General features: G+C 33.2%; 1 protein-coding gene across 1 annotated transcript; it reads left to right on the top strand.

Annotated features, from left to right (window-relative positions):
- Positions 1-912: 912 nt before the first annotated feature.
- LOC146745944 (tyrosine kinase receptor Cad96Ca-like) lies at positions 913-4,074 on the top strand. Its single transcript, XM_085499276.1, has 8 exons — positions 913-1,076; positions 1,163-1,270; positions 1,357-1,511; positions 1,942-2,064; positions 2,208-2,319; positions 2,566-2,662; positions 2,867-2,966; positions 3,090-4,074. Exons 1-8 carry the CDS (start codon positions 920-922, stop codon positions 3,138-3,140), a joined length of 903 nt encoding a protein of 300 aa, XP_085355402.1. The 5' UTR covers positions 913-919; the 3' UTR covers positions 3,141-4,074.
- The last annotated feature ends 11,357 nt before the right edge of the window (positions 4,075-15,431 follow it).

Here is a 15,431-nt window from a genome sequence, read left to right on the forward strand (position 1 = left end):
GTTTGAAGTTATATAGCGTGAAATATGATAGCTGTGTGTCCTTTTTCGTAGATTTGCTTTTCATAAACCCACATTGCACTTTACTAAACTACAAGATATTTGTTGCAGAAGGAAGTAACAGAAAAGGAGTATGCTAAACTTTCATTTGACAAGAATGAAGTTGTTTACATAATAATAATAATAACTTTAATAATAACTTTATTTAATTAAGCGCAACAATTCCAACATATGAAGATCAAAGGCGCTGATACAATAAACAATCAGTCAAATATTAAAAGCACATTTAAATAAGTGCGTTTTCAGTCTGGATTTAAAAATGTCTACTGAAGGACTAGAACGAACAGACAGAGGTAATTCATTAAAAAGTTTAGGACCTAAATTTTCAAAAGCACGGTCTTTGTATAACACCTTGGACTTTTTACTACACACCTGACGAGTTTTAATAAGAAACTTTGATTCAGATCTTAAACTACGACTAGGTACATAAAATTCGATTAATTCACATAGATAATTTGGGGCAAAACCATACAAAGATTTATACACTAGTAAAAGTAATTTGAAATTGATTCTTTGTACAACTGGTAACCAATGAAGTTTAATAAAAATGTCTGTAATGTGGTCATATTTTCGAGCACGAGTGACAAGGCGGGCTGCTGCATTTTGTACACGAATAAGAGGTTTTATCTTAGTTACAGGGAGACCAGACAATAATGAATTACAGCTGTCTAAGCGAGAAGATATGAATGCATGTACCAACTTTTCAGTATCAGATTGGGATAATGATTTACGAATACGATTAATATTTCTTAGATGGGAATATCCAGATCTACAAATAGTAGAAATGTGTGTTTCCATAGATAGCTGCGAATCAAACAAGACACCTAAGTTTCTAGCACTTGACGAAACATGAAATCAGTACATGAAATCAGGACAGAAGACAATCGAATTTTCAAGAGATCATATTTGTATCAAGAGTATCATTTCGATTGGGAAGTTATATGAAATCAGTAAAGCAGAAGCATGGAACATTGATGGCGTCTCTGGACATTCTAACGTAGTGATTAAGAAAAGTAGTAGTGAGTATTAATGATTAATTGAATTCTATTGAATTCTGCTTCGCTAACAAAATATAAATTACGTAAACCCTGATACCTATTTTCAGACGGCGATTCTCTAGTAGAAAATGAAATTGTGAAAGAAATAGAAATACTGCAATCAATACGTGGACACAGTAATATACTTCGAATACTTAGATGTTGTACAGAAAAAGGTGGGTAAACTGATAAAATGCAACTCTTGAAAAATGTGATGCATCATATGAACTTTACATGCAGTGACTATTATATATATCTTTAGCTCCAAGTTTCATAATACTGGACCATTTAAATGTCGACTTGAAGACATTTCTCCAATCGCAGCACATGTATGAAGCCACGGAAGCTCCGAATAAAGACCTGATTTCATTCGTATTGAATATCGCCAATGGAATGGAGTATCTGTCTAGCTTAAAGGTATTGTATTATTGTATTATATTGTGTGTGTATATATAAACCAGGATAGTATAGTTTTGAATGAAGCATTCGTAATAATATATATTGGTAGAATAAAAAATGGATGCTTTACAAATGTCACTACAGTAATCTCAATATTAGCCAACAACTTACGTACGTTAATTAGCTGGTACAGTCCAGAAATGACATTGACCCTGGCATTGAACTCTAAAATCACTTAATGTTAGACTTACAAAAAAAAACATACTATAAAAATAATATGTCGTACATCAAGTAGTCACTACAATTTACTTACCGTAGTTCGTCACTGTACTTTGCAACTCACCACACTAGGAGATATAATGAGGTGAGCAACCATAGCCTATGTATACCAAAAAACTCAGACTGTCTACACTTAACACTGTGACGTTGCGATTATTTTATATTTTAGATAATGCATCGATATTTGACTGCTGGGCATGTATTGATTAGTGATGACAAGAAGTGTAAAATTTCTAATTTTGGGTATGCTAGTGACGCAATAGATGACGTACGGTTCTTCGAGAAAACTAAGGTAAAATTAGTAATTGAACGCTGTCTTTAGTAATGTTCTCTGATTGCGCATGTTGCAAATAAAATAATATTTGTGATTTAATATATGAGTAAACACACAGCGTTTATGTTCTGGGTTGTAATATTCTTTAATTATAATTTTAGGGTAATTTTCCGTATCAATGGATGTCCGTTGAAACGCTGTTAAACAGACGATTTACTCCCAAGAGTGATGTGTGGTCATTTGGTATTGTAATATGGGAAATTATAACTCAAGGTAAAACATATTTAATTACATTGCGTTATTAACGGGGACGTGATGACAAGATAATCGGCAGTGTATATTCATTAATAAGTTTAAAGCCATTAACTATACCAATTATATATTTATTTGTATGGTAAGGGTGCGTTTTCAAATAAACAAAAAATAATAAATTAACACAAACAGTACATTAATATAGCAATTGTTTGTGTCATTTCTATTATAAGCTGAAATCATGATGATCGACATTCTTTTTTATAGGATCAACGCCTTATCACGATACAACAGAAGAACATGTAAAAGTGATGGTAACTAATGGAAAAGTATTATCAAAACCAACTCATTGTCGCCCTGCTACGTAAGTTTCACTGATCGTATTTTGGAGAAAATAATACATCCAACAGGTATAACATATATACTTGCTGTTGCTGATTAATCAACGCACAACTGTTTTCTTAGTTTGTGTTTCTATAATGTGGAGGTTTTATTTTAAGATAAACAAAATTATATTATATTTAGTATTTATGCATCATTGATACAGACTTCACAAATGTCTCAATAGGTATCAACTGATGAAATCGTGTTGGAATCGTCATCCTCGAGATCGGCCGACATTCACCAAATTGGTCAAATCAATAAGGTCATTGTTCAATGATAGCAAGGTAAGATTAGACAGAAACACATTTAAATTTAATGAATAATTAAACAAGAATTATCCTATAATTGTCTATACAGCATGGACACATAACACAACACTATTGTGTTATATTCTGTTTATTTAACAGGAACCAGATAACTCGTTTAATGTTAATGAGTCTCCATATGCAAATATATGAACATGATGCATTTGCATTGAAGACCGGCTAACAAAATGTACGTTATATGTCTGACAAGTGTATATCTATTATAAATCCATCCATTATACATATGTATTCCTACTTTTACTTTCGCCTAAATCAAATTTCATCTGATCATTTTATTTATGTATAAAAAGTTTGTTTATTTTAAAAATAGCCAAAATGTCGAAATAGCACATATTTGTATCACAATGGTCGTATATTCCTAATTGATTGACATTATTTACTTTTAAAAAGTTTGAAACGAATATAACGATAGAGAATACTGGTATAGTCAGATATTCATCATTTATGCAATAGTAGTGTTATGATTAAATATATTACAATTTTATTACCTCGAGCCCATTATATATATAAACTTCATATATCCAGAAATATTCGACCCATAGTTTTGTTTCGCCGCGTTTATCTTGTTTCACTGCTATGTTAATAGTATTTTTAGGAAAAAGCTGTGTAGTGTATTTTTCGTTTGCTATCTTCGGTTGAAGTTTTACATCTATCAATTACGTGCCTATTGAGATGGAAAAAAAATATGTTCGAGTAGATATGAGAGTTTCAATCATTTATAGTTCATAAACGAACAAAATACAATACAACTATTAGTGTAATCACTGTGTTATGGGTTCTATTGTCCTTGAAATCTATAGCTTGTAAACTGTAGCATTGGTAGTTGAAAAAAAAATGGCCTTGACCTGATGTCACCAAATAACATGTTTTAATTCAGGATAATTATGTATAAAATATATAATTATTCACACTGCCAAATTTAGGTGTATAATGTTCTTATACGGTATTACAATATAACTAATTTGGTCGAAAGTTCAAAACTGTTGACAAAACCGATTAATAAAAAATAGCTCTTTTCGTGTTATTCTTGTTTTATAATGAATAAATGTTGTTGTTCACCATATAATGTATTACTTTCTTTTTTTTACATAAAGAGTTTGTGAGAGAGTAGTCGGCAACAAATACAAGTATGCTGCAATTTGTGATATGTGATCAACGAGTTCATCTTCTCTCATAACACATATTCACCTAATTTGAAATAAAATGCTGTACGAAAATTACAAATTGTACCCCAATTCACTTTGACAAGCAGCATATTAAGGACGGCCGTAAATGATAGATGACTAGTAATGATTATGGTGAAATGTATAGATTGTCAAAATCCGTTTTAAAAATGCTAACCAGTATTTACATTCACAGGGTACGATATATAAAATACAATACATAATGTTGAAATCATGATAAAAAACATTAGTATTTTGAATTACATGGCAAGATTTGAACGTAGCCCCTTTTCTATAAATACGTGTACATTCGTCGCTCACCACTTAAGTGCCGATTGACAGTAGCGGGGTCATTCATACAGCTGTGTATGTAAACTTCCTACTAAGTTTTAGATGTCTCAAATGGTGTGTATTTTCATATTTCGGGCAATTAGTTTTTCTATCATAATATTAGTTGAATTGAGTATGTGTATACTTTGATAATATGACCACATGTCAGTCAGTGTATAATATGCGTTTCTGTGACACTTTGTAACGCTTTATGGAAATATTTCCCTGAAATAGATAAAAAAATATATTCATGTATTTGCCATTCAATGGGAAACTGACCAATTAAATATATTTATCACTCGGTTCACTTTGAATGTAGTAACTGCACGTACACCATGATACACCACAACATATGACAGGGAAGTGCGTGAATAAATATCTGTATGTAACGCTACATAATTTACTTCTTACAAGTTGAAATATTTATATTAATTCATCAGCTGCCTACTTATACACGAGAGGTAGGAATCATATTTATAAATATCGGTACTTCCTGTTTCAATAACATAACATTGTACTCTATCTACGTGGGCAACCGATAAGCGAATAGCAAATATTGACTTTTAGATTTTCAAATGGTGTGTATTTTTTATATCGCGGGTCATTAGGTTCTATCATAATATTAGTTGAATTGAGTAAATGTATACTTTGATAATATGAGCACATGCAGTGTATGATATGCTTTTCTGTGACAATATTTAACGCTTTATAGAAACATTTGCCTGGAATATATATAGAAATATATTCATGTATTTGCCATTCATTGGACAACTGACCAAACATAATTAAAATTAAAAATAATCATGGGCGAACCATTTTATTTTGACCTTGGTGGAAAAAGATGGATTATTCAATCTTCATATTGTATTTGCCCGTGTATATACATATCTCAGTGCTGAAAATACCAAGCTCTGCACCTTGATTCCAACATATGAACACACGTCACATACTTAAAGCAATAATAAAAATGTAGTTTGTTTTAAATATATTTATCACTTCGGTTCATTTTGAATGTACTAACTGCAAGTACATCATGATACGCTATGACATACGACGGGGAAGTGCGTAAATAAAGATTTTCATGTAACGCTACATAATTTACTTCTTACAAGTTGAAATATTTATTTTAATTCATCAGCTGCCTACTTATACACAAGCGGTAGGGATCGTATTTATATTTTACGGGACTTCCTGTTTCAATAGCATAACTTTGGACTGTATCTCCGTGGGCGACCGATAGGCAAATAACAAATATTGACTTTTCTAACAGCTTTGTATGTAAATATCTTGCTAAATTTTAGATTTTCAAATGGTGTGTATTTTTATATTGTGGGTCATTGATATGCGTTTCTGTGACACTATGTAACGCTTTCTAGAATATTTCTCTGAAATATATACATGTATTTGTCATGCATTTGACAACTGGCCAAACATCAGTAAAATTACAAATAAACGAGTGCGAACAATATCATTTTGACCTTGGTGAAACAAGACGGAATTTTCGACCTTTATAATTTATCTTGGTGCTAGAAATACCAAGCATGGCAATATATTCCACCACATGAGACATATTTGAAACAATAATATATGTTTAGTTCATTTTAAAAATGTTTATCACTCATTCATTTTGAATGTACTTACTACAACAGCACTATGACATACGACGGAGAAGTATGTAACGCTACTCAAATTACTTCTTACGAGCTGAAATATTCATATATTAATTCATCATCTGTCTACTTATACACGAGCGGTATGGGTTATATTTATATTTTTGGGGACTTCTTGTTTCGATAGGACAACTTTATACTGCATCTACATGGCAACCTTAACCTAATAACAAATATTGACTTTTTTAACAACCAAACATCGGTAAAATTAAAAATTACCGAGGAACTTTATAATTTAACTTTGTCAATGGACATACATATCTTGGTGCTAAAAACATTTTTTTCAACAAATACACTATATATGATATGTATATATACTGCCAAAACACAAATTAATACGTTTCACAATTAAATACAGCGGTGCCGTTCCACGGCAAAGTCAATTCTCAGATTCTTTAGAGAACCGAGCTGCCAAACCACAGATAGAATGTTTCAAATCGCGTGGATGAGCGCGATTGAGGAACTCACTGCAAGCGCGACTAAAAACCATGTATAATCTTTACAAAATTATAGTCTTGTCTTAGCCTTTCAAACGGCCTCTTTTGGTCGCTAAAACTGTATATCCAACCTCGATTAGGGTGAACATTTTTATGTCATATCAAAATCATGTAATATCATATACATATCACGCAATGATGTCTCGTCATCATATAATTTCATATTTGTACTTCATAGTGTCATATCTACATCATTTAAGGTAGAGATGCAGGTTCGTGGGCACTTTTCGTGAATTTTTTTTTTTTGCTTTTTCGCACTTAGATAGTCTTGGCTAGATAGTGTTAAAATTTCGGAGCATTGTCATTGTTGGAACATACGCAAAAATCAATTTTAAAATATAGGAAACCGAGGCACGCATATGTGATTAAAAGTCCCGAAAGTTTGTTTGCGTTGCTCTTTGATTAACAAGTCACTGTTGATGTTATATGCAAATGATTACTGGTCCCAGTTACGAAGCAGCCGGTGTGCGACTTCCTGTCCTGGCTCTCTGTTTACTTACCTCAAGCACGATCAACTAGCAAACTACAAAAAACAGACAAGACGTAGACGCTTCCAGCATCCAAGCGGAATGAAACAAAACATGCATTTGTAACTGATAAGTAAACGTTTTCACCCTTAAATAAATTGGTTTTTCATTTATTTTTATGTAGGAGGTAGCGTCGATAGGGCGATTTAATTTTCACGCAAAACAAGGCCAAAATTTTTCTTGTTTTCTTGGTGCATAGATTTCAAGCTTTTTCGCATTGTGGGCGAAACTAAAAAATGTTTCCACAAATTTTTACTTCAACGGCATTTTAAAACTGAAGTAAACATTTTTCGTTTCGATGTAATGATTATCGTGCTGATAGAACTGTGATGCAATTGACAAACAACACTGCTGTTGCTGTCATCGATAACTAACTTTTCAGTGCCAAAATACACAAACATAAAATGCTCGGTTAATTAAAAATAAAAAAAAATACCCTGGAAATTACCGAAAAATTGGCAATGAGATGCTGTTTTTAAACACCGCGGAAAAATTATGCACTCTGCGATACCATATTGGTTACCTTAATCGAAAACCCCCTTGCCAGCTAGCATGCACAGGTAGCGATGTCGCAAACTACGTTGTATGGTCGTGATCGGCGACCTCTGGTACTAAGGAACTCTATGAATGAGGTATTTCCAGAGGTCAGAGTTCGTTAAATTTGCATCGACCTGTCTCGTCTGTAGTTGAATGAAACCTGCATCGATTTACAATAGTTCCCTTTCCAATGTGACTTTCTTTCGAATTTATTTCACCGGCATTTGCAAATAGCCGTTGTGTAGTAAAATATTAGGGCCCTTTTCAACCTGGTCGTCTAACTTCGCACGGTCCACGGACACTGTGTCATACAAAGTATTTTTTAAAGGTCTGAGGGAAGGTAAATTTAGACTCAACCCACCCAATGGCGATCGCTATGTTTATATAACTGTATGAATAAGTCATCGGCTTTACATAATCCATTGTGTCCCTCCCTCAGTGGAATTGATAACACGACGCCATGACAGTTTTCACGCTAGGTTGAGACTTCGCGGACGATTTTTTGTCCGTTTCCCTCGAACTGTAAATGTTTTTATTTTATTTTTTTTACCTGAGGAGTTAACATCGGCAAATTACGGTGTATGGTGTATTTCTAGGAGTTTCTGTTACACATATGAAGCGAATGATTCGTTTTAAAATTTTTTTTTACAAAATGGCGATTATCCCAGTTTCATTTTTTACTCAAAATTTCAACTTTAAAACTATTTAACTTCTAGACGGTTCATTTGTTTTCGATGAAATTTTCAGGGGTCATTATTCAGGTCTATCCTAAGTAAATGGCTTCGTATGGTTTCACTGTCTTCACTGGAACAGAAACAATAGAGCTGCCATTTAGCGGCTCTGTTACCTGTGAACGATTTATAAAATGTGAATGTTTCAAAGAGCACTGTGTAAAAACTTTTCAATGGAAGCACTAATAAATAGGCCATTATGTTCCTAGTAAACAGAAGTTTTAAATAAGTGTTCTTAAATTAAAATCAGGGTATGCATTCAAAATTTAAATAGTTTTAAGTGCACTTTCACCTAAAATGCATGATTTTAACCCAAAATCAACACCACTTAATATGGTATCGTAGTACATTATTGTAAACCATAAAACTCAAAAGTTTAAATAAAACTCTTTCAAATGATATATAACTTGATTGGTAAAAAGTATATTTTACTCATGTAATTACAGTAATTAGAGGCAATTAGAAAAATAGTCTCCCAACCTGCATCTCTACCTTAACGTCATATCTGCAACACGTGATGTTAAATACTAAAATAGTAATTGTAGAATATATTCATTACAAAACTCGTATAAATAAAGTTGACAATTAAACGTTAAACTAACGAAAAAAAAACTTATTGTTTATACATAATATATCGGCAATTTGGATTCATAGACCTTTACCGATACAAATTATAGAAAAACAACAAGTCAAATATTTAAAACAATCATAAACACTAGAAGTCGAATACGGTTACCACGAATTGAGGTCAAAGTGCAAAAAGGATACAGACAACTCAAGCACACTGTGGTGGCGGTATTGACGATTTCGCTCACTCATTGTCTGAATCGCAGAAATATAATCTGCATATCAAAGGGCAATTGGCTAATTGTTTTAATTAATCATAAAATAGCCTTTTTTGAATGAGATCGGTATATGTTCATAATTTCGTGCTAGTTCAGGGAGTAGATAATTTCTTAATTACTGCAATGTGTAATAAACATTCGTACCTGAATTATGTGTGACCCATGTTTCAATTATCATTCAATATATACATGTATTGTAGATTGTGTTGAAATTTCTTACACTGCTGCTATTATTATCGGTTTCGTAGTATCACTACTCGGTGGTTGCGTAATAGTTATTTTCAATTGGCTTCATTCTGACTAAACGAGGTATAACAAAAACGGCAAAACAGGTAAAGCAAGTTAAGTATTAACAATACTAAGTAGCGATATTCTTAAACCACGTATAAAAACTGCAACTTATATATTACTCTTTATATGTATATTTATATAAGACGTGTTACATAATATATTAAAAAAATCAAATGTTGATGTGGTAAATTTCAATCGAATAGTTATGAAAAAAGACATATACGACGTCTTCCGTTGTGTATATATATATACATATGTTCTATTTTTATAGAAGAACCTTCCCAAATAAAAAAAAATTCTAAAATTTAAAAATATAAGAGGTAGTCACTAAACCATGTACTTTCACACTAAAACAAGAGAATAGACATGTTGGTGAACTAGCCTTGCACTGTGAGTGTTTTATGTTTACACTCCAGTTTTTTTCACAAATAAAAAATTAAAAAAAAAGAACTACAGACCACACTTCTTTATATTTTTAGTGGGCAAGCCATGTTTCCACATACAAACATACACATAATATTTCTATTTAATTTATTTTATTTAAAAAAAAAATATTTTAGAAGCATAACAATACAACGACTAGATTTGGTGTCACAGTTTGCTCCCAATTCATACTGGAATATTGCCAGCAATAATTAATAAAGCCTGTTCAGAAAACCATTTATTCCCGACATCATATTCAATGGCTAGTTCTCAGGATCTACAACAGTAAATAAATAAACAGAAATCATTTTGATGCGTGGTTTTTAGACGACACTGCCATATCGCACAGATATTCAACACCACGATATCGAATTTGGATTTGTACCATACAATTTCAAGCTGCAGGGTGTCTAAACAATTACTCAACAAACAATAATCACATCTTCCACCCATCACACAAATTTTAGCCACAATTGAACAACCAAGAAAGCAACAAATACCAGGCTGCATCTTGAAAACAACGAGATACAGCATTACAACCAGTCATTACAAACATGAAATCCTCCACCCCTCCCAGTACACCCTACATCATTAATGGTTCCTATACTCATTTGCATCTATGTACAACAAGCTTAGCCAATAGATGCACCTGACTCATCACACTTTTGACCAACCACTCATTCTAAATATTGTGGAGTGAGGGCGCTATTTACTAATGAGAGGAATATTTTAAACGAATTAAACAGATCTAATATTACAAGCAGTGAGTATCTAGTTATGCTATAATTAGAGAAGGTATACAATTCACTCACCTGTAAACATACTATGGCATGACTTATAAATTGTTCCTATAGATGTTGTAGCCTAGGCGCAGTGAATACATCTATACGTCTCAGATATTGAATTTGCTTTAGTTCTGAAATTAAAATAAAATATTAAAATGAATTCATTAATATAACCAGCAGTAAGTATCTAGTTATGCTATAATTAGAGAAGGTATACAATTCACTCACCTGTAAACATACTATGGCATGACATATAACTTTAAATATAATGCCAGCAACAGTATGTCCGATACGCATTTTAAATAAAAACGTATTTACATGACGAGTATTGACTTTTCTATCATTAGACGTCAATACAATGAACAGTTTGAGCCATAACTGTAAAGAGTTGTGTTTGAAGTGGTCTTTTGTTTATCAAGATTGATTTATATTTATAATTATGCTGAGGAGATATCGTCATATGTGTGTTGCATTCCCCTTTTTCCATGACACATCTTACTGACCACTGTTCGCATCAAGATCTTAGGTTCGGGATTTTGGGACTTGTGGCCAACTGATTTTAAAATCTTCCTTGGTAATAATAATAATCAATGCGGAAAAGCAATCAATGAAACAGAGAAATAATAACAAAATGATATAATAAGTCGATGACCAGTTACTAAATGATAGCCACGTGCGGGGTATTGGCATCCTGTTAAAATGGGTGAACGCGTTGGGTGTCGACGTTTGAATGGAGAGCGAGAATAATGACGTCACATTAAAAGTTACTTAGTAGCAAAATATTGACGGCCCAATTATTACGCAGATCAAATTGCAAAAAAGGATCACAGTGTGGAGCATTTCAAAATTAAAAACATTTACCAACGTGGGAGTGTTGTTTACCCATCGATTTTCGTGTCACGTCAATGCTACATCTTACATAAAACCACGCTTACTGAAAATTACAAATTTTACTTTGTTACTAGCCGTGAAAACACAAACAATATAGACTCTGCAAAACGTTAATCAGAATCGCCAATTATATGAAATATTTATGGACGTTTCATTCTCTTTAGAAAGTCGATGCGGTGAACATGAACTGGTTCGAAATATAGTTCTTTAAAAGAGTTTATTTTTTGGCAGTTTAAATCCACGTTGTTCTTTTGTAAATGACGACAGTTGTTCGGTGAATCTGCGGTATGGTGTTATAGGGAGAAGGTGCATCCCAATTTTTTCTTATTGATTTTACGGCTTTCATCCACTAATGTCAAACTTTCAAATCGTTTGGAACACGTAATTTCTCATACTATTACTATACGCATTGCTGCATCCGCCAGAAATACAATGTTTAAAAAAAGCACAGACCAAAAATATATATCGTTAAAAGTGTTATAAAAGTATACGGTATATAAAAGTATGGTTTGCTCTCATATTTGGAATTTGGTGACACACTTTTACTTCGGCTAGAATCGGAAAGCGGGAAACTGTTGACTGTTTCAGGAAAGGTTGGCGTGGCCACAGCACAAAAAATGTCTCAGTGGAATACAAATGCAAAACGGGAAATGTTGGTCGGCATTTTATAGACACTTTAATCCTCGCATAAATTGAAGTGAAAAATTGAACGTTTGAAAAAATTACAAATTTATACTTATTAATGAAAGCTACACATTGTGTTATATGCATGAAATGCCGCCATGTTGAATTCATCGATCTTTAGCGGTAGAAATTGTGGGAAAATTAAAACATTTATAAATACTAGCAACTTAATACGGTTGCCTGAATTGAAGTGAATGGACAAAAAAGGATACACACAACTCAAGCACACTTAGGTGGCAGTATTCAAAATTTTGCTCACACAGTGTCTGAATTCTAATCTGCATATCAAAGGTATTGAGGACATTAACCTAAGTTGTCTTTACTTCAAACACAATTGACCCCTGTGTTGACCTTTATTAGGTATCGCATTGCGTGGTATTCGGCGGTTGTTGAGCGTCTAGGCTGCCAGGTCACAGACACATACTGCTTTATTTATGTAATTTTAGTCATATGTAACAATAATGTTATGTGAAACAATTACTAATATTACACATAACATAATGAATACAACTGTAGAAATTAAACTCTTATATGAATGCGGCCGTAGGATATACTGCATTACTTGTGAAATAACTTGAATACCCTACAAATGTTATGACGATACCATGGTTTATATCATTACGTCATGTTGATATCTCACGACTGGCTTCAAATTTGAGTTTAATATAGTTTGTTATTCTGAAGTTCAATAGATGTGGAATATGATCTTTCGGGTGATGACAGGATACAGAAGCGACAGCAGCTTATTGACAGTTGAACAAATTTATTACATTAATGACAATAATCGATTTATAAGTAGCGTTCATGCACTATTCCCTAGAACGGCTAAGAGGACGAACAACTTAGCCCGTACTAAGACAACGTGCGTGAACTCTTAGCACGATCTAAGAAATGCCAAGTACGTATTAAATCTGGTTTGTTTTTAAGACCCAGTTCAGACACTTAGTACGAGCTAACGAAGTGTGCGTGATCGCTTAGCTCGGGCTAAGCACCAAAAGACATTACAATCAACGCGAACACATGTACTGACACTGTTCTTGAGAAAAAAAAATAACGACGAGACTCTCACTGTGTAACAAGTTGATACAGAGCGTTATTAAATAGACTTAAATAGTTTAGATTTGATTAAAGTCTGAATTACTGTATCGCGCAATAACAGCGGCAGATCGTTTTGGTCGCGGTTCTGTTTTGTTACATGTACGTCGCGGCTCAGCAATTAAATTCAAATGGTTCGTGTCTATATTTACGCGAGGTATGTCCATGGTTGTGACATTAGCGCTGATGTATATCCGTTTTCCACTTACAGATGTGTATCACGAAATTATTTCAAAGTTATCAATATTACTGACCGATTTTTGCTAGTCATCTTTAATCTCGATAGTTTCCACATTCCAATAACTTATTTCCTCTTCCATACTTGTAAAAATTCGATGATGTTTCTTGGAGAAATGGACCAGAAAGTAAGAATCCAAATTTAGAATTTACAACTGTTGGGCCTGCACGCGACGAAATGGGATCCAATCAATAAGGAGACAGTGAAAAAGTCAGTACTTGAAATAGGTTGCGCAAATCTCAAATTTCGTATTCCCGTTCGTAACACGTAAATGAGGCAAGTTTAGAAATCTGCATATCAAAGGTATTGAGGACATTAACCTAAGTTGCCAGTCTTTACTTCAAACACAATTGACCTTTGTGTTGACCTGTACTGTGTACCGCATTCCGTGGTCTTGAGAGGTCGTTGAGCTGTAGAGGTTGTAAGGTCTAGATAAGCGTTTCAATTCATATAGTGACACACAGACACAAAATGTCTTATTTATGTAATCTTCACAAATTAACAACAAATGTAATCACATGTATATGTGGAATGTCGTGATTTAAATGTCGTGATTGATGTTGTGAGTTTGAACCCTTTCTTTTACTTGGCATCCTTTATTTTTTTTAAATAATTCCGAATGAAGATCAAGGTACAAGTCTGATTTACATTCGTTGTTCACACAATAATCCAAAGTCGTCTGTAGCAATCACATATACAATATGAGTTTCAACTGTAGAAATGAAACTCGGATTTGAACACGGTCGCAGGATACACTGCATCACTTCAGAAAATAACTTGAATAACCTACAAATGTTGGCGCGATGTCATGGTTTTCTGTTGCATCATGTAAAGTTATGTCATTACGCCATGTTTACATCTCATGACACGATGTAGGTATACTATTGTGTGTAGTTATCATCTGATAATGACTTTTCATTATGCCCTGTGGATATATAGCGTGATATAAACAATCTCTTATATGAAGATACTGTATTATGTCATGTCGATATAACATTACCACATGTAGATACATCATGACATGAAGTAGATATACTATTATGTGCCATAACATAACATGTCGTATGCACATCACAAAATGCTACATGTGTATCGCGTGACGTAATATCTAAATCAAATACTAATAATTTTACATCACGTAATATCACATGTATCAGGTTATAACATATCTACATAACGAAATGTCATATCTACGTCACGAACTTGTATATCTACATTACATCATAGATCTGGATCACATCAGAATTACCAAACGTCAGAATTGTCTAACGGATGTCTTATCTCCATCACATAATAATATGCCTACATATATCATTATATGATGTTATTACTCAATTATGTTACGTTATATATAGACATCACGTAATGTAAGTAAAATATGTACAGTACGCTGTCACCCTGATCTGTCGTTATTTTGAATACATGTTTAACGTTACAATAAGTACACCAAACCAGAACAACGTTGTTACCTGCGCGCTGTAAGGTCTTGAACCCGGAAACCTTACACAAAATGTCTACACCGTCGCATTATATGATGTGGCTTTGTATTGTCATGTGTATTTCATTCGTGTCAACCGGCAAGTAGCAATATCTCCACTTATTATAACACAAACTATTATATAGAACAACGTGATTACTTAACATTGGTCTATGATCTATGTTATTGTAGAGACACTATTTAGTGGTTCTACCTGGTGACAATGTTCACTGAAGTCG

The sequence above is a fragment of the Saccoglossus kowalevskii genome, chromosome 5, assembly GCF_978046115.1.
Source record: "Saccoglossus kowalevskii chromosome 5, keSacKowa6.1, whole genome shotgun sequence".
Taxonomy (NCBI): Eukaryota; Metazoa; Hemichordata; class Enteropneusta; family Harrimaniidae; genus Saccoglossus; species Saccoglossus kowalevskii.